This window comes from Pelodiscus sinensis, chromosome W, assembly GCF_052426305.1.
Source record: "Pelodiscus sinensis isolate ZL-2025 chromosome W, ASM5242630v1, whole genome shotgun sequence".
NCBI lineage: Eukaryota > Metazoa > Chordata > Testudines > Trionychidae > Pelodiscus > Pelodiscus sinensis.
This window is the reverse complement of record NC_143084.1, coordinates 13,435,390-13,459,165: the sequence shown is the minus strand read 5'-3', so window position 1 is coordinate 13,459,165 and position 23,776 is coordinate 13,435,390. Positions and strand designations below refer to the sequence as shown.

General features: G+C 46.9%; 1 protein-coding gene across 6 annotated transcripts in view; it reads left to right on the top strand.

The window, feature by feature from the left end:
• The window catches only part of LOC102454356 (POZ-, AT hook-, and zinc finger-containing protein 1-like), a 29,946-nt gene extending 6,947 nt beyond the window's left edge, over nucleotides 1–22,999 (top strand). Inside the window, exons 3-7 of one of the 6 annotated variants that reach the window (XM_075897830.2) lie at nucleotides 1,012–1,083; nucleotides 1,877–1,894; nucleotides 4,794–4,965; nucleotides 12,622–12,759; nucleotides 21,264–22,999. In XM_075897830.2, coding sequence (XP_075753945.2) covers nucleotides 1,012–1,083; nucleotides 1,877–1,894; nucleotides 4,794–4,965; nucleotides 12,622–12,759; nucleotides 21,264–21,682 — 819 coding nt within the window. In that variant the 3' untranslated portion in view covers nucleotides 21,683–22,999. The remainder of the gene's footprint in view (nucleotides 1–1,011; nucleotides 1,084–1,876; nucleotides 1,895–4,793; nucleotides 4,966–12,621; nucleotides 12,760–21,263) is intronic. The other 5 variants (XM_075897834.2, XM_075897831.2, XM_075897832.2 and 2 more) reach the window with 5 other exon arrangements.
• Nucleotides 23,000–23,776: the final 777 nt, after the last annotated feature.

The following is a 23,776-nucleotide window of genomic DNA, read 5'->3' as shown; positions in this document are numbered from 1 at the left end:
CCGGAAAAGGGCTTATTTTCCGGAGAATCGCGTCTAGACTGGCGCTTTTCTCCGGCTTATCCCCGAGCCAGAAAAAAGCGGCAGCCATGTAAATGCAAATGCCGCGGGGGATATTTAAATCCCCCACGGATTTGCAATTCCGACTCGTCTCATTAGCATCCCTTTTCCAGAAAGGGATGCCAATGTAGACGTAGCCGAGCTGGCAAGTTAACTTCAGGGCAGCTAAAATGAAGTTGTGGTGAGGAAGAGATGGTTATGTGCTAAATGCCGCTCATATTGGTCGCTGTTGGGACTAATCAGCACACAACGCTGTCTTACCTCACTTATAAAGAGAGCTTGTCTCTGCAGACAAGCATCTGATTCTACCTTTTTACTTCCTCTTAAAACAGACATTGAATGGGGAAGGAAGCCCTCTACAGAGCCACGTAATCTGAGAAATCGGATCCAATAAGTTGCTTTGGTGTCCAAGGCAGACACCAAATGGAACTCTGGATACTTTTCTCCCTGGTAACATTTGAAAATTTTAAATCTGTCAATTAAGTGCTTGACATGGGAGAAGGGGTAAGTCAGTTTGCTGGCCGTAAGGGGATAGTTCAGGTTGCTGCCCTGGAGTCCTGAGATAATCCACTCAGTTGCTTGAGTGCCTACTTTGTAGGGATTGGTACTAATGTCAGGCTGCAGGGTGAGAGGAATGATGGTTTAAAAATACCGTGGACTGAAATAGCAGAGAAAGATTGGGGGAGAGAGATCAGAGATTCGTTATTTCTCAGGGAAGAAGGCACAGATTGTCCTCCTTCAGCTGACAGTTCTAGGTAACATCTGGTAATTCAAATAAAGAAGAGAAAATGCAAGTTGTTAAAAATCAAACTACATTTACTTAAACAATACAAATAAAATCTATTTAATGAAATTTACCTACAATTGGTGCTCCAAATCCAGTGCTTTCCCCCTTGATTTCAGTGCAAAATGAGTTTCTTCCTGTCCTAATTTCTCTTACTTCCTGCCTATTAGCAGGAAAATGGCAGCCACCATGGAATAAGCTCAGAGACATCCACAGCCATAGAAAAGTTGAAACTTCAAGAGGTATTTCTTAAACAATGTTACTTTAAACTTTTTTATATATTCTTTTTTTGGTCTATTTATCTACCTATGCAGTGTTTGATAGGAAAGCACTGGAGTTTTCCTTTATTATTATTAACAATATACTTAGCACCCATTTCGCACTTTACATCTGTAAAGCCTTTTACAAACATTAACTAATATTAACTGTAAGAGGTTTTCTCCAAACCTGGTCCTGTCTCCCTTGTATGATTCAGCTAAACTGGTTTTTGCTTTCTCAAATGGACCTTTTTTTTTTTTTTTTTTTTTTCCTCCTTCAAGTCTGATCAGTACATAGATTATCTGGGAACGGACTCTAGAAAAATTAGCAGCAAGTCTGATAACCAAACAGAAATATGATGGCATTACACCCACCATAAGCTTTCCACTTGATCTCTTCAATGTAGGATAGATGATGGTTTTAATTCTAACACATGAAGATTTGTGTAGTTTATCTGTAGTCTGTAATAGAACTGATGCCCAGATATTCCCGCTGCATTTATACACAAGCTTGCTATCACTTGATATTGAATTATTGGTGATAGAGCTTTTGACTTTCATACTCTACTGCTCAGGAATGCACATTAACTTTATCTCCAACAGGTTGATTTGTTGTTGGAATCTTGATTTAATGACTTATTTGTTTCCAGTAGCATTTTGCTAAATGAAACCTACACCTATTTTGCTCAGCGCTGTGTCCTGAGAGTTCATATGAGAAGAAATCTTTCATGTTAAAGAAATTACTTTTTTTTTCCCCCCATCATCATTTGTGACATAGGAGTCTTTCTCTAATGAGGTCAGTGAAATTCCATATATCACAGTAATCCATATTTGTGTAACTGTTTTTTAAACTATACTAGCAGGCTGTGCCCCATGCTTGCTGCACTTGCCAACCCCCCTCTCTCTGGTAGCTTTCGCAGCCAGAGAGTGTGAGAGCGTGATGATGTCATTCTGTTGCGCGGAAAGAAAAAGGTTTTTATATAGAGAGAGAGAGATTAGGCACTGATCCTGCAAGGTACTGAGTGTTCTGTTTGGTGCAGAGTACCCACAACTTCCACTGAAATGCAGTCAGTGGAAGAGCAAGAGTACTTAGCACCTCCCAAGATTGACCTTTAGAGCCTGATCGAAAGCCTACTGAAGTCAATATGCACCTTTCAAAAAACTTTAGTGGACTTAGGATCAGACAATTAGGGAGAGCTACATAAAATTCTACACATGATTGTCGTATTGCCACTTTCATTTATTTTAAGCTACTATGTTGTAATTGTAGTGCAGTAGTTATGTTATCTTAACAGAATCTACTTTACAGTGAAACAGCTGTCTGAAAAGTAAAGCACTAATTCTTTATATGACAAAAAGCTAAAATTCCCATTCCCCAGAACACTTACTGAGCTAATAAAATCTCCTAGGGGGGCTGTGGTATAAACCATGTGTCTCAATTATTCACCTAAAGGGTGCTGTGCGATAAGTTAGTCACAGCACAACCTTGAATTTTGTTACTTTCATCCACCTGGTCAGGTCACACTGATATTTCTGGTTTTCTCTGTCCTCCATTGGTGAGCAATAGTTCAGATGGCATTTTTTATGTGAAATGTTGGTAAAGATTTGACAGCTTTAAGGTATATTCTGCTAATAATATGATCAGCCTTGCAAAACTGTCAAAAACATTATAGTCCAAGCACGAAATCTGCTTGCCTGTCCTCTGCTATGATGATGATGGAGGGTGGGGACGGAGGTCTTACTCACCTGTAAAATTATTTCCCTGGGGTGAATGGGCAAGTAGAATTTTGCAAAGCTGACATGTATAGTCATTGTTTTACACTACATTAATCTTGGTGCATAGTAGTAACTGGAGTATGACACCATAACAGAGATCAAGTTATCCAGTGTAAACAGAGTACACAGTAGGGATGTTAAAATACATTTATGTGTGTAAATGTGTAGCTGCTGAATTTTTTTAGCAGTTACACATTTAAATGCAGGGAGGCAGTAAAAGTCGGCTCCCCGCGTGTACCGGCTCCCACCTTCTCTTCTCCCCCCCCCCCCCCCCCCCCCCCCCCCGGCCTCTGATAGACAGCAGCATAGGAGCCAGCTCCCACCTGCCCCCTCCCCCTTGCTACCTCTGATACAGAGACATGGAGGAGGCATGTAACAGTGAGGGTTAACTGAATGTGTTCACAGACACACGTTAACATCCCTGGCACACAGTGGCATTCTGAGGTAGGGATGTTAAATTTCGATTAATTAACTAATCGAATACTTGATGGGATTTCCAGTGACTATTCAATTAGCTGATAAGAACTAGCGTGGTATTCCACCTTTGAAATGTAGGGGCTCTTGTGCATTTCATAGATTGAAACGCCACGTGGAGCCCAGGGTCAGCAGAGGACTCCCCGCTGGCTCCGGGCTCCATGTGGTGTTTCAATCTTTGAAATGCACAAGAGCCCCTGTGGGGACTCTTGTAGATTTAAAAGTTGGAACGCTACCATTGCACCCCTGCCACCTCCCACGGAGCTGGAGCTGGGGGGAATCGGCTTTTAAGCCGGCTCCCCCACGCACCCCCTTCTCCCCCCCCCCCCCCCCGCTGCCTCTTTCTGATAGAGGCAGCAAGTGCGGGGGGGTGGGGTGGAGAGCAACTAGTTGATTAGTTGCTTACATCCCTATTCTGAGGTCTCCCTGCTGCTGTGGATGCCAACATGGTTCTCCTTCTGTAGTGCCCTTTGTGATCCTGTCAATCCAGCCTTACTTTTAGTTCTCTGATGCTTTGTTTATACATCATTGGGGGTCCAGGGGGAAACCATAGAGACTAGAGTCAAATTGATGAGATCACAAAGTGAGTGCAGGAAGGAGACAAAGGTATTGAGGTGAGCCTGGCTTATGTGACCATGATGTCACCATAAAATGAGCTAGGATAGAGTCAGATGTGACAAAGAAGGATAATGGCAAATCTATTTATATTACCAAATATGACTTGTGAAGTTTTAGTAACACAGATTTCAGTGAGGAGCTGAGGCATTTTAGACCTGTGTTTTTATTCAAATTTTACAGATTGCATTGTGTCAAAGCTTCTTTCTGTCTGTTAGGGTATGTCTACACTACCCCGCTAGTTCGAACTAGCGGGGTAATATAGGCATACCGCACTTGCAAATGAAGCCCGGGATTTGAATTTCCCAGGCTTCATTTGCATAAACTGGGCGCCGCCATTTTTAAATCCCTGCTCGTTCGAACCCCGTGCCGCGCGGCTACACGGGGCACGAACTAGGTAGTTCGAACTAGGCTTCCTAGTCCGAACTACCTAGTTCGTGCCGCGTGTAGCCGCGTGGCACGGGGTTCGAACGAGCAGGGATTTAAAAATGGCGGCACCCAGTTTATGCAAATGAAGCCCGGGAAATTCAAATCCCGGGCTTCATTTGCAAGTGCAGTATGCCTACATTACCCTCCTAGTTCGAACTAGGAGGGTAGTGTAGACATACCCTTAAGTACTAATCCTGGGGCCTGCTCTTTTTGAGTAGTAACATTGCATCCTATGCAGTGGGATGGTAACTTGGATTGCCTGTTTGGGAAAATTAACTCATGAAGTTGCTTTTGTTCATATGCAGGCTTTGAGAGTCTTATGGTGAGGGTTACTTAGTGTAGATACAGTAATATGATTACTTGCAGCAGATTGGTGGCTAACGCTGTTCTCCTACTGGCAGACTTGTAATGCTTCCTTTGCCACCCGTGACCGACTACGCTCACACCTAGCATGCCATGAAGATAAAGTTCCATGCCAGGTGTGTGGAAAGTACCTGCGGGCAGCGTACATGGCAGATCATTTGAAGAAACACAGTGAAGGACCAAGCAACTTCTGCACTATCTGTAACCGAGGTAATGATGAGCTCTCTCTCTTTCAGGGGGATGGTGCAAGGCAGAGAAAGCGCTACACTCGCTAATGCTGTCTGCAACAGAAAAAGATCATACCATAGCTTTCCTTATTGTTTTCCTCATTGAACAATGAACATCTTGAAATTGATGGAAGTATTGGCCTAGCCTTTGGACATGGCTAAGTGCTTAATATTCCTTCTCTGATGAAATTTAAATTAAATGCAGAGCTTAGCATTTTAGGATGGCTCTATAAACAATTTTTTTGCCAAATTCCCCTCCCACGTCCCTCCAAAATACCCACTTCCTGCTTGCCATGATGCCATTCCCTGTGCACCTTCTCACTGTCACCGGGCTGGACTAATTATCCTGGGGAGGACATGTGAAAAGATTCTTTGGTTTCATTTTACAGAAGTATATGTGATATCCTGGTCCCCTCTTAGCCTCCTGCACCAGAAGTGGAGTTCAGCTGTTCTCTCATTTGAACCCTAGTAATTGGTTTGTGCTGGTTTACATTTATAAAGTTGGCTTGTAAGAAAAAGAGACAAACAAATTTTCATTTATAAAACAAAGCTAAGCTAAGCTTTTTCATTACATATGTACTTCCCACAAATTAGGGAGGAATGCCTGCAGATGTAGAGTAGGGATGTAAAAGGTTAAACAGTTACCTTACCGACATGCTTACCAGATAACCGGTTAACCGGAGGGCCTGGCAGGCAGGACCCCTGGCCATGACAGGCTGGAGTAGCCCCCCCTGCCGCCGGTGGTTAACTGGTTAAACAAATTCTTTAATCAGTTAACTATTATAGGCGGTTTTTACATCCCTAGTAGGTAGCGTACCTTCAGGTCCCATGCTGTGGATAAACAGGAAAAAGCTTCTGGAAGAAGGAAGTTAAAGGGTAATGGAGTCTAAGACTAGACTGACTGATATCATGAGATGCTACTTCAGAACAATGCTGTAGTTTGCAAGAAAGATATGCAGCTGGTGCCAAGTGAACAAAAAGATACTTGTGCATGTCTTCACACTTCTCTTACCAGCAGTGGAATGAAAAATGGTTCACAGGGAAGGCGAAAAAATGCCTACTAGAGGATTTCCTTGGATAATCCACCTGTGTAGGAAGCATCAAAGTTAGGGTGTGTCTACACAGCACCCTAAACTCGAAATAAGATACGCAATTTGCGTATCTTATTTTGATTGGATTTCAAAATAACAGGCACATTTAAAAGACGTGGGGTAGCTATTTTGGGATACCTCCAGAATCCCGAAATAGCCCTGCTGTCTAGACATAGAAGAAGAGGTAGGAAATAAAGAGACTTCAGACTAGGGATGTAAAATCCTGTTTAACCAGTTGAACACATTGTTTAACTGATTAATGGTGGGGGGCTGCTCCAGCCTGGCTGGAGTGGTCCCCCTGCCCACCACTGGGCTTAAGTACACACTCTCCCTCCTCCCCCCACCTTCCCCCCCGCAGGCAGGGGCTGCACTGGCCGGGTTGGAGCAGCCCCTGGGCGCGGCGGGCCTGGGCCCCCCAAAGGGCTAGAGCAGGTGCCTGCAGCAGGCAGGGAGCTCCTCCAGTCCCCACTGGTTAACCTTATCTGGTAAGCCCCACCCATTAAGGGTGAGGCTAACAGGTTAAACATTCACATCCCTACTCCAGACTCACAAGGAAAGGACTGATCCAGGTATTGTCTCAAAAGCACTGTATTTTCTCGTCTCCAGAGACATTTGTCTCCTACTTCACATATCTAGATATACACTGGTTTGTTTGCACAGAACCCTGACCAATACTTGGCTAATCTTTGAAGTGTACCTACTAATAACTGATAACAATTATTGCAGGTAAGGGATGTTTCTGCATGGCATTAACTTGGTGATGGGTGAAGTAAAACCTGTTGGGTTGTTGAATGGGTTGGTTTCATGTGTAGGGAACACCTTTTGGTGTGTTGGAGGCAGCCACTGTCAGTTATGGGACTGCTTTTTTGTTTTGTTGAAGGGAGCTGATATTTATTGAGAGAATATAGTTACCAGGGCTCAACAATTAGGGCAATCTACTTGCCCATGGTGAGTAGATTTTAGCCCAGCATGGCGCTGCAGCGCAATCAGCGCATGCGCAGCGTGCTAAACCACGTGGCTGGCGAGTGGGGCTCGCTGCTGCTTGTCAAGCCCTGGTTGTTACATAGCAGAAAGTTTGGGGCAGTGTGCAGGAGAGGAACAGTTGAGTGGTTAGAATGCATAATGGTGAGTAGTGAGTGACTTCTTAAATCGGCAGTTCCCAACCACCAGTCCGTGGCACTCTACCAGGCCATGCTCCCAGCTGCTAATGAGCCCCGCCTACTGGGGAGCTCTGTTCTCTGTAAGGTGCGCGCCTGTGTGTACACTTAAAAATTCTCCTCCCACAGCGAGTGGCGCTGCAGGCTGCCCAGCATGCCGCTGCTGGAGCTGGCCGCGGTGAGGCTGTCCCTACTGGGGAAGCCTCACCATGGCCCTGGTTCCAGCTCCAGCGGCAGCCATGTGACCCAGCCAGTGGGGCTGCATGGCGGGCGGCTGCTCCATGTCCTTTCAGTTGCGGGGGTGTGTTCGGGACCAGGGAGTGGAGCCTTCACGGCCATGAGCGTCCCAGCCTTTATCGATCCTGAGGAGGATCAGGTTAGAGGCCCCAGGGAGCTGCACTGGGTGTCTGCAATTTCTGCCCCTACTCCAGCAGGGCCCAGCTTCCCCCACACAGTCTCTCCTGCTGGCTCCAGCCTGCACCATGTGTCTGGCCACTTCCCAACGTCCCCGGGGCACCGCAGCCAGCAGCGCCGGTTAGAGTTGTGTGGGGGAAGGCAAGCTCCCTGACTCAAACCAGCGGGTGTCAGGGGGTTAGTACCACTCGGCTGTTGGGTGGGTGCCGCGAGCCCAAGATGCCCATGGGCTGAGTGACCCTGCCCCTGTAGGCCCCAACTGTTAACGGCCTGGGGATGAACTATTGAGGTCCCAGAAACGTGTGCCCGCCCCTGTCACTTGTGCAGTAGACACTGCCAATCCCGTGTGTGTGTCAGGGGCTGGGCTGTTGCCAGGCCTGGCAGGAACAGGGTCTTTTCCCAGCCACGGAAGAGTGCTTTGCTGCGCTGTGGGAGGGCTGCGTGGACACTGGCACGGCAGCCTTAGAGCAGTCATGATTGGGGCAGCAGCGCACAGCTGGGAGACAGTGCAGGGCTAGGTGAGGAGGGTGGGGCAGGCATTGGGGGCTCCAGGGGTGGGGCTAGTGCTGGGGGCTCTGGGGGTGGGGCTAATATTGGGGACTGGTACTGGGGGGAGGCTCTGGGCGGGGGGGGGGGCGGGGGTTGGGTGCAGTGGGGCTATCTGGAAACAGGAGGCTGGCACTGTGGGGCTTGGAGGGTGGGAGGCTAGCACGGGGGGTTGGGTGAAGGGGATCCTGGGGTCAGTAGCTGGCACTGGGGGGTAGTGGAGGGGTGGGGGGCTCTAGAGATTAGGGCTGGTACTGGGAGACTCTGGAGGCCGGGGCTTTTGGTGGACTGGTAACATTTTATTTGCATAATGAATGTGCAAATATACAAATAAAATGTTACCAGTCCACCAAAAGTTTGTGAATGGGTTCGCTAGTCCCTGGTATCAAAAAGTTTGGGAACCACTGCCTTAAATTATGAAAGAGCCATTGTCCACTGTGGGAACGCCTTTTGAGTCCTTAAAGTGAATTAAGATTTTGCATGGAAACACCAGTTTACTAGGAAATCCTTAGGACTCTTAAATTCCATTGGTTGGGACATTGAAATGACTATAGGCCTCCTTTAAGGGAGTGCCTGACTACTGAAAAACTTTTCTTTAACTTAGGCTATGTCTACACTGCCCCCGTTTTGCACAAAAAATATGCAAATGAGGCAAAGCGTGGAGTATCGCCACACCTCATTTGCATAATTAATTAGGCTCTGTTTTTGCGCAAGAGGCTTTTGCACAAAAAGGAGCTGTCTACATGGCTCCTTTTTGTGCAAAAAACCCCTCTTGTGCAAGAGCCGTTCTTCCTGAAAAAAAATGCGGAAGAACAGCTCTTGTGCAGGAGTCGTGCAATAGACTTTAGAAATATTTTAGAAATCTCTAAGTACTGAGAAAACAGTTTTCCAAGCAGTTTTCAAAAATCCATCACTGTCAATATCTGTTTAGTGACTGGGACACCTCTCTCTCTGAGGGGCAGCTTTTTTTTTTTTTATACTTGTCAGCAGGGGCTCCATTTGATGCAGAGTAGGGTTGAGATGGTTTTGCCATAAAGAGATTTAAAAGTTGCTGTAAGGAAAGTTCTGTAAGTTCATTTTTAACATTGGTTTGTTTAGCTGAACAATTAATACATCACATTTTTTAAAAGTTTATGAAAATTGTTAACCAAAATATTCTTTCTAAAGGCAAATCAAATGTATTTAGTTTAGATAACCAAATTGTCAACTGCTGCTTCCTGTCTAATTGTTATATATTCTTCTCTTACTTTCTTTTAAGATCCTTAGAAATTTTTTATGTACAGGCAGTCCCCAACTTACGCGGATCCGACTTATGTCGGATCCGCACTTACGAACGGGGCTTTCTCGCCCCGGAGGTCGAGGTAGCGGATTGCTACCTGTGAGCTCCGGGGCGAGAGAGCCCCGTTCGTAAGCTGCTCCGGTGCCCCTGGTCTGCTGGAGACTGTCTCCAGCAGACCAGGGGCACTGGGTGGGTTCCCGCGCTTCTGAGGCTTTGCTCTGGCAAAGCCTCAGAGGCGCGGGAACCCTCCGCTGCTGCCGCTTCAGTCCCGGTGCCTGTGGTCTGCTGGGGACTGTCCCCAGCAGACCACAGGCACCGGGACTGAAGCGGCAGCCACGGCGGGGTCCCGCGCCTCTGAGACTTTGCCAGAGCAAAGCCTCAGAGGCGCGGCACCCCGCTGCCGCTGCGGCTCTGCTCCCCGTGTCCCTGGTCTGCTGGGGGGGGGGGGGGGGGCGCAGCTAGTGTGCCCCCCCCCAGCAGACCAGGCTTTTGTTTTGGACCCTGGGGCAGAGCAGCTGGGGTGCTGCCGATTGGTCCTGCAGTGCCGCTCTGGGCACTACTGGACCAGCCCGGCAGCACCCCAGCTGCTCTGCCCCAGGTCCTGATTCAGCCGCTGCTGGTCAGTTTCAGCAGTGGCTGAATCAGGACGCCTGGGGCAGAGCAGCTGGGGTGCTGCTGGGTTGGTCCAGTAGCGCCGAGGAGCGGTGCTACTGGAGCAACCCAGCAGCACCCCAGCTGCTCTGCCCCAGGCGTCCCCAAGTCAGCTGCTGCTGAAACTGACCAGCGCTGACTACAGGAAGCCCCAGGCAGAGTTGCTCTGCCCCAGGCTTCCTGGAATCAGCTGCTGATCAGTTTCAGCAGCAGCTGACTTGGGGACACTTGGGGTTCTTAAGTTGATTCTGTATGTAAGTCAGAACTGGCGGTCAGTTTCAGCAGCGGCTGAATCTGGATGCCAGTTCCGACTTACATACAGATTCAACTTAAGAACAAACCTACAGTCCCTATCTTGTACGTAACCCGGGGACTGCCTGTACTGGTTTAAGTTGGGTTTAGGTTCAAAGGAAGTTAAAGGAGACAAGCATCCAATACCCTTAAACTCCTTTGACAATCTTCGTAGTGTTTTTTATAATAAGATATAGTGATTAGAAAGTGCAACATAAGACAGATACTTTCTGATAAGTACATGTCCAGTTTTCATGCCACAGGCATCCAATGAGTGGACTAAAGCCACAGGTTCTACTCCTTCTATGTAAGGTGTGGTGTTCAGACTGAGAATTTGTTGTAATTGTTTTGATAGAAGGATGAATTCTTGCCATTCTCCCTGCTGGACTTGAAGTAACTTCTGAAGACCAGGGGCTGGAGACATTTGCCAGCTGCTCTAGATATGCCCAATTTAGACACTATGAACAGGGTTCATCCTGCAGTTCTTCTTGGGAAGAATTCATTACAGTCAGAGGAGATAGGAAGGAAGTAGCCTGTTCCTGTGTATGTTTGAAAGGCTTACAATGGTAAGAAGCAGCAAGATTTGCTCCCTGGGGCTGTGAAATGTGTATGTGGATAAGGCAGTAGAGGAGATGGGGATTTTTTTGTTGTTAAGATGCTTAAAGTCAATACCTGAAGTAAGTGACATTGTCTTGACTATTAAGGCCTTGTTTATGTTAAAATAGGAGTACAACCCTCCTACTTTGGATGCATTTATATCCGTGTATGAAGGTGTTTTATACCAGAATAGCTGTCCCTGTATGCGAAGGGGAATAAGCTATACCCGTGTAAGGGTACGTCTAGACTACATGGCTCCGTCGACGGAGCCATGTAGATTAGTTTACTAGACATAGGAAAATGAAGCAGCGATTTAAATAATCGCTGCTTCATTTACATCAAAATGGCCGCTGCGCTGTGCCGATCAGCTGTTTGGCAGCACAGCGTGGCAGTCTGGACGCTCCACGGTTGACAAGGGAAGCCCTTGTTGACCGCCCTGTTATGTCTTGTGGAATGAGGTTTACCGGGGCGGTTGACAAGGGCTTCCCTTGTCGACCGCGGGGCGTCCAGACTACCGCGCTGTGCTGCCAAACAGCTGATTGGCACGGCGTGGCAGCCATTTTTATGTAAATGAAGCGGCGATTATTTAAATCGCCGCTTCATTTTCCTATGTCTAGCAAACTAATCTACATGGCTCCGTTGATGGAGCCATGTAGTCTAGACATACCCAAAGGTACCTTTTATATCAACATAACTGCGTCTACACAAGGGTTTGTATTGGTTAAAAAAACAAAGAAAACCTCCTCAAATCAGCATAGTTATACCAGTACAACTTTCAAGTATAGACCAGGCCTATGTTAGTGGCCAAAATGTAAATCTCACTCTCTTTTCTGTACACTTAGGGGCCTTTTAAACAAACAAAAAAAGAAACATTTTCAGCTCATATGACTGTACCAGTGGACCTTGTACCCCAATGTGATGCCTACAGGAGAGGTTTCTAATATGTACCACAATGATTTCAATTATTGATAAGTACCACAATAAGTCTTTATTGATAAGGTTGAAAGATTCCTTAAATATCTGGCCTCTTTATCATCCAATTATTGGCCTAATGATCCTCATAATAATTGCCACAACTTCTAAAAGCTGAATGAAAGAGTGCTTACAAAAATACTTGAGATGAATTATCACATTAGAGGGAGGGGCGAAGCAGGTGAACCTCAAAACATAAGCCCTTCTTTAAACAGTAGGAATGTGGTGAGGAATTGTTGGTGAGGCTCTAAATAACAATTACATTTTGTGATTTCTCTTAGTATGTTCTCTTACAATATACTTGGCATAAGCAAGAAGTTTCAGGATTTCGCTTTTGCAAATCTGAAGGATTCTAGAGTCTCTTATTCATTGCAGTAACTTTTTCTACACACACTTGTGCACAAGTTTTGTTCTCCCCACAGAACCAGTAAATCCTCTGTGGAAAGTTTTGTTTCACATTTGAGCCTTAGTTTCTGGCTACCCAAAACATGCTGAAGCAGAACACTTATGTTAGTTCTAACTAAGTTAGTATGAGTCTCTTAAAGGGACACTAGGGGAGAGAGAGAAGGATAAAAGGAACAGGGAAGGCAGATGTGTGTCTTTGCTGATGGCAGGATCTCATCTCCTTTTATCTTGTTTAGGTTTCTCCTCTGCCTCCTACTTAAAGGTCCATGTTAAAACCCACCACGGTGTTCCCCTTCCCCAGGTCTCCAGGCACCAGGAGCCCATCCCGAATGGGGGAGCAGCGTTCCACTGCGTCAGGACCTATGGCATCAAAGGCAAGCAATTCCCTGCTCTGCACTGTGCTTCTTTGCACAGGACTTTGTGTTGTGTGGGGCAGGGCTGGGAACTGGGAACTTTCCAGTATGGGAAAGGGAGGAGAGAAAGATCGGGGAAGTCCTAAGGAGAAACTTAGGAAAATGGAGAGGTTTCATAGAGCTCATTTCTATAGTTTATGCAAGGATATCTCTGGGTACCTTATTGGGGGAAATAGTAGAAATACTTTAACTTTTGGCAGCTTCCTTCACTTTATAGGTGGAAAAGACTTGTTAGGCCAGTGGTGGGCAACCTGCAACCCATTGGGATTCTACATGTGGCCAATGAGACATTTTGTTTACTAGTATCAGAGGGGTAGTCGTGTTCGTCTGAATCTGCGTAAACAACAAAAAGTCCTGTGGCACCTCATAGACTAACAGATGTATTGGAGCATAAGCTTTCGTGGGCAAAGACCCACTTCGTCAGATGCATCATCTGACGAAGTGGGTCTTTGCCCACGAAAGCTTATGCTCCAATACATCTGTTAGTCTATGAGGTGCCACAGGGACTGATCATTGTTTATTTTGTTTACTGTTGCCCATGCACAGGGTTGCCAGATTCTGCAGGTTTTTGTCCACATAGTTTTTTCCTACTGGTATTACAAGAGTGACACACACTCAAAGCAAGGGCATGTGAAGTGAGGTGCATGTTGATTGCACATAACATTGACTGTGAGAGCTATGTGCTTCCTCTGCATCCAATTGAAGTGCTCCTACGGTTCAATTAGCACACCCCTCAAATTCTAGGTACACAAGTGCAGTTAGCAAAACTACCCTATTCTGGGAGATTGTCATAACCAAGACAGTCTTGCAGCCCACCGAGATGGAAGGCCATTCATGCGGCTCGCTCACTAGCCTAGGTTCCCCCTCACTGTGTTAGGCCATCTAGCTACTCTTCCTGTGAGTAGACTGTGCTTGAATCTTACCTGAGGGGTTGTGAGTTGGGAAGGATAAGCTTATAACTCAGTCTAGATCCTTGTGCTGCCAAGATTCCCAGTTGCTCTTGAGATGCTCCAAGACTAATTAAAACCTCTGAATAGCCTGATTTCTGTGGAGGGAAAGTCTGGTAGATGCTTGTATAATAGGAGTAATGACAGTCCATTTGTTTCAGTTCGGACAGGTGAGGAGAGATACTTTTAGTTAAACTTTGTTTTGCCTCTCTTACATTGTGGTAGAGAAGGATAAAGATCTAGACTGCTTCTTTTTAGATGTCACTAATATTTAGTTTTGCCTTAAAGTAAGTTATTTTTCAGAGTGGTTAAAATTATTTAATTTGTAACTAGCCTCTTGTAAAATTAGATACTAATATGTGTACAGTAACTTACTTTTTGCCCCTCAGTTTTGAACCATCTGTATCTTTGGTTGAAGCTGGAACAGCAGAAAACCTCTCTCTGATATCGGAAACCATGGGTGTCCCAAAAAAATGGGGTTACTTTTGCCCTGGAGATCAGAACAGAGCTGAGTTAAGCATATCTTGTGCTGATGGGATGTCACAGTTGTATAGCTTTCTTTCCATGGAAGTCCTCACAGAGTTGCTACACAAGCTCCTTGGTTGTGTGTTGATTTTAAAAGTTTTTCTCCATAGGCCAGTGGGATATTGATTTTGTGCATGTCCTGTTTTGATTGCTAATGCTGATTCCACAAGTCTCAGAGGGGTAGCTATGTTAGTCTGTATCTGTTTAAAAAAAAAAAAAAGAGGAATCCTGTAGCACCTTAAAGACTAAGGGTATGTCTACACTACAGCACTAATTCGAACTAAGCTAATTTGAATTAGTGCATCTAGACCTAAAAACTAGTTCGAATTAGCATTTTGCTAATTCGAACTAGCATGTCCACACTGAGTGGACCCTGAACCAAGGTTAAGGATGGCCGGAAGCAGTGCTGGCAGGGCATCAGATTAGGACTTAGAGTGTGGAGCTGCTGTCTCAGGCTAGCCGAGGGCTGTGCTTAAAGGGACCTGACCCCCACCCCGGACAGAGAGTTCTCAGGGGTTCCCTGCTTGCAAAGCAGTCCTGTCTTGGAGTGCCCTGAGTGCCCACACTGGGCACATCACAGCACTCGGCCATCAGCCCGGCTGCACTTGCCACAGGCTGCCATCCGGAGGGGGGGTCAATCAAGGGGCTTCAGGAGAGCTTCCACCCCGAGAAGCCCGCAGAGCCAACCCAGTCCTCCCCATCGGGGGCTCGTGCCCCATTCCTCCCTCACCTCCTTCCACTTACCCCTCCCTAGCCCCCCTTCCTGATGTACAAAATAAAGGACACGTGTGTTCAAAAATAGAAACTCTCTTTATTGAACAAAACTCGGGGAAACTGGGAAAAGGAGGTGGGAGAGGGGAAGAGAGAGGGTGGGAGAGGGGAGGGCAACTAAAATGATCAGGGGTTTGGAACAGGTCCCATATGAAGAAAGGCTAAAGAGACTGGGACTTCTCAGCTTAGAAAAGAGGAGACGGAGGGGGGATAGGATAGAGGTCTATAAAAGCACGAGTGGTGTGGAGAGGGTGCATAAAGAAAAGTTCTTCATTAGTTCCCATAATAGAAGGACTAGAGGACACCAAAGGAAAGGAATGGGTAGCAGGCTTCAAACTAGTAACAGAAAGTTGTTCTTCACAAAGCAAAGAGTCAACCTGTGGAACTCCTTGCTGCAGGAGGATGTGAAGGCTAGAACTAGAACAGAGTTTAAAGAGAAGTTAGATAAATTCATGGAGGTTGGGTCCATGGAGTGCTATTAGCCAGGGGGTAGAAATGGTGTCCCTGGCCTCTGTTTGTGGAAGGCTGGAGATGGATGGCACGAGACAAATGGCTTGGTCATTGTCTTCGGTCCATCCCCTCCAGGGTCCCTAGTGTTGGCCACTGTCAGCAGACAGGCTACTGGGCTAGATGGACCTTTGGTCTGACCCAGTACGGACATTCTAAGCTCAGGGCTCAGGGTCGGGGTATCACTGGACCACCTTGATTTTCATGCACACCTGCTCCCGGGTGGCCAGGCTGGCAGCTATCCTGCCCTAGACGGCCACTTTCCTGTGCCTAGTGCGGAGGTCGTGGATGAGGTCCACGATCTCCGCACTAGACCAGGCAGGCGCCCGCCTCTTGCGGACCCGGGCAGGCTCCTGGGAGCCGCCAGCCTGGTCCCAGGAAGAGGCGGAGGGCTGGGTGGCAGCGGGTGGCTGGCTTGAGCCGTGCCAGGTGCAGGGTCTGCTGGCTGGGTGCTGGCAGGCTTGCACCTGGCACGGGCACCGTAGCCAGCCCGTGCCCCTTTAAGGGCTCCGGGGCCGGGAGGGGGGCAGACGAGTTTCCCTGGCTTGGCCCAGAGTGGCCACCAGGGCAAGCTGGGGAGGGCTAGCCTCCCACTAGTTCGAATTAAGTGGCTACACAGCCCTTAATTCGAACTACTTAATTCGAACTAGGCTTAGTCCTCGTACAATGAGGTTTACCTAGTTCGAATTAAGCACTCCGCTAGTTGGAATTAAGTTCGAACTAACGGTTTGTATGTGTAGTGCCTAGCAAAGTTAATTCGAACTAACTTTGTAGTGTAGACATACCGTAACAGATTTATTTGGACATAAGCTTTCATGGGTCAAAAACACTTTCTCAGATGCATGTGACAAGTGTTTTTGACCCACGGAAGTTTATGCCCAAATAAATCTGTTAGCCTTTAAGGTGCCACAGGATTCCTCATTGGTTTTTGCTGATTCCACAGAAAGTCTGCTTTTATGAAATATGACAAGTAATCCTTTGGCATTTCAGGGTTAGGAGTAGAATAAAGTTTGTATTTTGAGACTTGTTTAGGGAGTACATCTGGGGTTTCCATGCTCATACAGATGCTATAAGAGGATCATAGAAGAGCTTTCTTGGTACGGTACAGGTTGCACCTCTATAAACAGGAACTCTGGTCCAGCAACATCCGTGGTCCTTCTGGACCATGGCTGTTCCAGGATCAGAGAGTCCCAGCATGCTGCGGGGTGGGGGGGCAGGAGCACAGCGCTGGGGGCGGGGGGGCATGACATGTGGCCCAGCTGGGCTGTGGAGAGGAGGGGAGCAGGCACATGGCTCAGCTGGGCTGTGGGGGGAGGGGGTGGTGGCTCCTCAGCTAGGCTTTGGGGAGGGGGGGGGCTAAGCCGGGGGGGCCAGAAATGACCTCCCATTGTCTGGCAAAATTCCTTATCTGGGACCAGTTAGGTCCCAAGGGTGCCGGATCAGGGAGATCCAACCTGTACCAGAATAGGATGGGGAACACCCCAAACATACTGGTGACACGGCCAGGGCATGTGTTGAAGTAACTGAGAATAATGCATTTTATGTTGAGACTATATAATACTGCATCTCCAGGAGCAGAGTGAGCCCTCCTCCCATGCTGGGATATTGGTGATAGGGCAAGAGATGAAGAAACCTGGAAATATTCTAATGGTTGTGCACTGTTAAACCGTTCTTGGATTCCACCCAGAAGTGCCTGCTTCATTTCAATGCTGGGTGAAGGGACTCCAGCATCTAAACACGCATGACAATATCTCTAGTAGAACCTCAGAGTTCTGAACACCTCGGGAATGGAGGATGTTCGTAACTCTGAACAACTTTTGTTCTTTCAAAAGTTTGACTGATCATTGACTTAATATAGCTTTGAAACTTCTGCATAGTAAAAGAAAAATGCTGCTTTTTAACCATCTTAATTTAAATTAAACAAGTGCAGACACAGCTTCCCTATCTTGTCAAATCTTTTTGTAAGCTTTCCCTTTATTTTTCTTTTAGTGGTTTACATTTAATACCAGGCCTGCACACAGGGTGTGTGTGAACGGACGCCCCCCCCCCCCCCCCCGTGGTCCCCCAAGAAAGTGTGAGGGGATTCTGTGGCTCAAGCTCAGCCCCCATCCTTCCCCCACAGTGGGGAGCCTGCACTGGTGCTCCAGCTCCGCACCCCCCCCCCCCCGAGGTTGGAGTGCCAGCACTGGCTTCCTGCTGGGGTTGGAGAGCCTTGAACCTTGCTGTGCAATCCAGCTCCTGGGAAAGAAACGCTCCCCCTCCCCCGGCTGGAGGAACAGCAGCATGCAGATGCACTGCCTGGAGGCTTTACCCCGCTACTCCCAGTAGCCAGAATCTGGCCAATGGGAGCAGTGTGAGGCCGTGCTTGGGACCAGCGTGGGGCATGAAGGCAAGTAAGTGCCCCTCATGCCCAGACCACTGCAGCCCCAGCCTGCTCCTGCACCCTCCCTTCTGGCCACACACTGCATCTTCCCTTGCTCTTCCTCCCTCTCCCTGGCAAGACACCCTACTCCCAGCCTGCTCCTGCACCCCACTGCCCATCCACACCTTGCATCCTCACCCCCTCCTGCACCCCACCTCCCGCCCAGATCCTTCACCCCCATCCCTCTTGTAGGCAGCCCTATCCCGCACACTGAACCCCCTCCCTATTTTGTCCCAAACTTAGAGCCTAGGGGGTCCACAAAATCCACTAACCCTGGAACCCCAGAAGAGTAAATCTGGGGTTGGTCCTGCTTTGGGCAGGGGGTTGGACTCAATGACCTCCTGAGGTCTCTTCCAGCCCTAGGATTCTGTGAGAAGCCCTGAACCTCAGTCCTCCTTGTCCCTCCCCTGGTGGGGCTGGAGCGCCAGAGGAGTAAATTAATTTTGGTAAACTAACATGAGAAAGTTAAAGTGCTTAGTTTGTTTAATAATTTCAATTAATATTTCCTTTCTTGCTGGTTAAATTAAACTGTTCTCCCTAGCTGCAGCACTAGCAAAATGGCTTGGTCCGTGGAAAGGTTTGCAATGAGCCAGATGGGCCACAGGCCAAAAAGTTTGAGAACTATTGTGTTAGGGGGATGGGAGAGTGCTGTGCTTTGTCGTGGGGGGGATAGGCTGGTGGCAGCACGGAAGGTCCGGGGGAATGGCACCCCCCACCTGCGAGGAGAGGCCCAGGCCCAGCCCCGCTGGCCAGAAGGCCCGCGCACACTCACCTGGCACTGGCCTCACCGAGTATCAGCAGGCAGAAGCAGCTGAGGGAGTGGGAGGCTGTGGCGGCCACGCTGCCTGCCATGATTCCAGAAGGTAATTTCTATAAAACCTTTATTACTGTATACTAAAAGGCTACGTCTACACTGGCCCCTTTTCCGGAAGGGGCATGTAAATTTCACTAGTCGTCGTAGGGAAATCCGCAGGGGATTTAAATATCCCCCGCGGCATTTAAATAAAAATGTCCGCCGCTTTTTTCCGGCTTTTAAAAAAGCCGGAAAAGAGCGTCTAGACTGGCCCCGATCCTCCGGAAAAAGTGCCCTTTTCCGGAGGCTCTTATTCTTACTTCATGTATGTTACAACAAAAACATTTTACCAATCACTGTTTCCATTCAAATTTTTCATTAACCTCTCTTATACACACTCATTGCATGACTATTTTGAGCTCCTTTATATTTAAAAAAAAAAAATGCAGTCCACATTTACCAAAAAAGCACCCCCCCCACCACCACCGAAATTCCTGTATACGGGCCTTGTACTTGCTCTTTTTTTTCTTGTCTGCTATCGCTGCCTGACACTATACTTCCAGTTCCAAATCAGGTGTGTGGTTGACCTGTCAGTTCATAACTCTTGTGTTCATAACTGTGAGGTTCTACTGTACATTTACATCTCAAATGGGGCATCATAAGGACACTACATTAAATTAAGAGGATGTTATAGATTTGTAATGATAGTGGAGGTATCCATAATACAAACTTGGGTTACTGGGAGATGGAGCATATCCAGGCTATGTGGAAGAGGGACACAGTGCTTCATTACATTGAGGAGTATATCTACAGGTTGGCCCCCCCGGTCCAGCACCCTTGAGACCTGAGAGGTTCACTGGATTCCCCTGCCACCGCTGGGCCCCACTTCCACCAAAGGTTCCTTTGCCCGGGCCATCTGGCCACCCCAGCCCTGCTGCTACTGGGGATTCCCCAGATGCCTTGGCCAGGGTTCCTGGGCCCCGGTTTCCCAGGTTTCCCTGGTCTGGGGCTGCCCGGTTGCCCCATGTCTCACTGCCGGGGCCAGTCCTACTCCCATTGGGGGTTCCCCAGGGTTCCCTAGCCCAGGAGCGCCTGCCCCGCTACCGCTGGGGGTTCCCTGGCTGGGGCAGGGCCTCCCTGTTCATCACCTGGCCCCACTGATTCCAGAGGTTCCCCAGCAGGGGTGGGGCTTCCCACCCCCCATGTCCCACTGATGCCAGGGATTCCCTAGCCTGGCCGGTGCTCCACTGCCTGGCCCAGCTGTTGCGGCATTCTCACAGCTGGCTCCCGCTCCTGGCCTCCCAAGCTCCTTGGTCCAGCAACATCCGTGGCCCTGCTTGACCTGAGTGTCCCAGATTTGGGAGGCTCATCCTGTATTAGGTCTGTAGCATTCTGTCATCTTAGGTCAGGCATGTCAAACCTGAAGCCTACTGAGGGCCACACAAGCGAAAACTGATAGCTTTCAGGGCCACCAAAGAAACTGTACTTCTATCGGAAATTCATAATAATTTATTATAGATTGTTTTAGGTATATTTTATAATTTTTCAGGTCTTGTTTTACTATAATACAATAATTTGATGTGTAAAATTGTTATTTTATTTTATATGGGCAAATAAATATAAATTTAAGGGACTTTTCAATGTTGTATATGATACATAACTTGTTTTGTTGAAATAAAAACAAGTATAGACCGTGGTTAATCAACTAGAACAGGCTTCTGTGAAAATTTCAGATACTTTTTAAGTTTCAGATTTTGCATAAATATATAATATTCATGCAACTGCAAAAAATTGACATTTATTGATATAAAATTAATATACATTTTGTGATTTTTATTTAGGAATACATACATAAAAAAACAAAATGTTAACAAAATATTTCCCTCCTCTCCCCCAGAGCCAGGCACTCCCATACCCCCTTTCTAACCCAATGCCCTCCTCCGTTCCCCCAGAGCCCCCCGTTCTAACCCAATGCCTCATCCTTCCCCCAGAGCCAGGCACCCCCAACCTAATGCCTCCCCCCTCCCCCAGAGCCAGGCACCCCCCAGGCCCCCTTAACCTAATGCCTGGGTCCCGGAGCTGCCGCCACACATTTCTTTCTCCGGGGCTGGGGCGATGTGAGCACAGCGGCCAGCTGTGAGCAGGCGCTTGATGCCTGCGCAGAGCAGCCGGCCGGCCATGAGCACGTGCTGGGTGCCGTGCACAGAGCGGCCCGGCCGGCCGTGAGCAATCACTGTGGTGCCGTGTGCAGAGCGGCCAGTCGGCTGGCTGTGATCTGCACTCGGCCACAGCGGGCTGCACTTTATTCTTTTTTTAAAATGTGGTGGTGGGCCACAAAAAATTTTGATCGGGCCGCATGCGGCCCGCCTAGGGTTTGTTTGACATGCCTGTCTTAGGTAATAGTGAATCCGCTGGTGACTAAACCTTTACTTAAAAGCATTTTATAATAGCACTCTTGGGAGGGAAGGTTCTGAAAACTTGTCATCTTATCTTTCCATAGAAGGCCAGAAATGCTCACATTCGGACCCGATTGAGAGTTCTGATTCCTATGGAGACCTCTCTGATGCCAGTGACCTCAAGACTCCTGAGAAACAGAGTGCCAATGGGTCCTTCTCCTGCGACATGGCAGTCACCAAAAACAAAATGGAGCCGGAGGGAGAGAAGAAGTACCCCTGCCCCGAATGTGGCAGCTTTTTCAGATCCAAGTCTTACCTGAACAAACATATACAGAAAATTCACATCAGAGCCCTTGGGGGCCCATTGGGGGACCTGGGTCCTGCTCTAGGGTCCCCCTTTTCACCCCAACAGAACATGTCTCTTCTGGAGTCATTTGGGTTTCAGATCGTCCAGTCAGCATTTGCATCATCCCTGGTGGATCCAGAGGTAGACCAGCAACCAATGGGGCCAGAGGGGAAATGAGACCAGTTTAACCTTGACAAATCAAAGCAGCCGTCTGGTTATACCTATAAGACGCTGTGAATGAGAGAAGAAATAATGAAATTTGCTTCTATAGTTGAGAAATTTGTATTCGTTTTAGCTCCCTTCCCTGTCTATCCTCCTTAAACCTTCTTTAGGGAAAAGAAGGCTTCTTGCCTGATGACCTGCAGAAAATCTGCATGACCTTGAATGAAATGTGACCTAAAATATCACATGGAGTGTCAGAGCTCCAGTGTGGTCTTTTAAAATAAATAAGCCACCAGTGGTGGTCAGAATTGTAAACTGCTCTAGTGACCCAAATGTTTAGGGAACTAGGTTTTACCCTTTGTCCTCTCTTTGCCACCCCCCACCAACCCACAGTGAGTTTTTTACATACATACATACACACATATTACTGACTGCACATAACATAAACAAAAGTCCTGTGGTGCCTAGCAGGTAATGGTGCAGATGTCTTTTGCCTTTTTAAAAATCTATTTTTAAAAGAATTTGGACCCCTTCTGCCATTTGTGAGGCAGAGGGTACGTCTAGACTACACGCTTCTTTCTAAAGAAACTTTTTTGAAATAATCTTTTGAAAAAGCTTCTTTCAAAAGAGATCGTCTAGACAGCCACAACTTTTTCGAAAAAGCGATCCGCTTTTTCGAAAGAGAGCACCCAGGCAATCTGGATGCTCTCTTTCGAAAAAGCACAGTTTGCATTCAAGAACGCCTTTTTTTGAAAGAGCTCTTTAGAAAAAACGACGAGGAGTCCTGTGGCACCTTATAGACTAACTGAAGTGTAGGAGCATAAGCTTTCGTGGGCAAAGACCCACTTCATCAGAGGCGTTCTTCCTCGTAAAATGAGGTTTACTGCTGTCGAAAAAGCTGCTGCGTTCTTTCGATTTAATTTTGAAAGAACGTGGCAGCAGTCTAGACACAAGTGATGTTATTTTGAAAAAAGGCCACTTTTTTTTCAAAAAAACCCTGTAGCCTAGACGTAGCCTGAGTGCTACAGCAGGAATTAACCTGCTGAAGAAAATAATCATTCAAAACCGTCTGTTTTTATTAATTTTAACCATTAAACTTGCTGTCAAATTTTTAATTCTCTATTATTATTATTATTTTATTATTATTTTAGGACATATTGTAGGGAATTGCTACTGAAAAGCCAGACTAATGCGATACACAGAGCGGTCTTAAAGCAGCAGTCATGTTAGGGTTAGTATTAATTTTTTTTAGATGTATCATAATTAATACCTTGGCTAGTTTGTTTTAAGTCTATTGAAGAAATAGTTTTATTTAAAAAAAAAAAAAGAAAATACCGGTGTGGTCTGCTTGGATGGTGCTCATTTGTTTTGTGGGTACTTAGAAGATGAACATGGTCAACAATCAAGTAAACTATCTGTACCACTGACTTGTTTAGTGTGAATAAACCCAGGGCTCGCAGAGTGATTTTTTTGAATTAATCAGATTGGACTGTATTAAATAAGTTAGTGTGTTACTTTACATCCCGTTGTTTTGTCTGGTTTTTGAGCAATTTTAGCCACGTATCTGAAAGGTGTGCAGTTGAGATCCAGGAAATGGGACACCAGTCCTCTGTGGTGTATTCTCAATGACCTGGACCTCTTGGTTACAACATAGCACTCGTGATTCCCCTTTAAACAGCTTTGCACAAGGCATCCTATTTTCTTTTTCATCTGAGGCTTGCTCTGATTTGGGTCCCTCCCTTTGCAGGTAGAAACATTTCTTCTCAAGAAAAAGCTGATACAAAATGTTATGGAGTTGAGGTCTACAGTATTAAGGCTGTGTTATAGATTAACACAAATGCCCATGCAGAGAGGATGACTATCCCTTTGTAGCCTTCCCACATTTAACTTTAATAAATCAGCCTGACACTTGGTTTTTGGTACATCAAGAATTCATTAAATTCAACACAGCATTAAGAGTCAGGAATCTCTTGAGTTAATCCTGTTCTGACACTGATGCTCAATAACTTACAGTACAAGTTACTGAGCCGTTGCCTTAACTCATGATCTGCAAAATAAAGATTCCTGACATTACAACAATAGTGTGAGGATTAACATAACAAAGGTTTA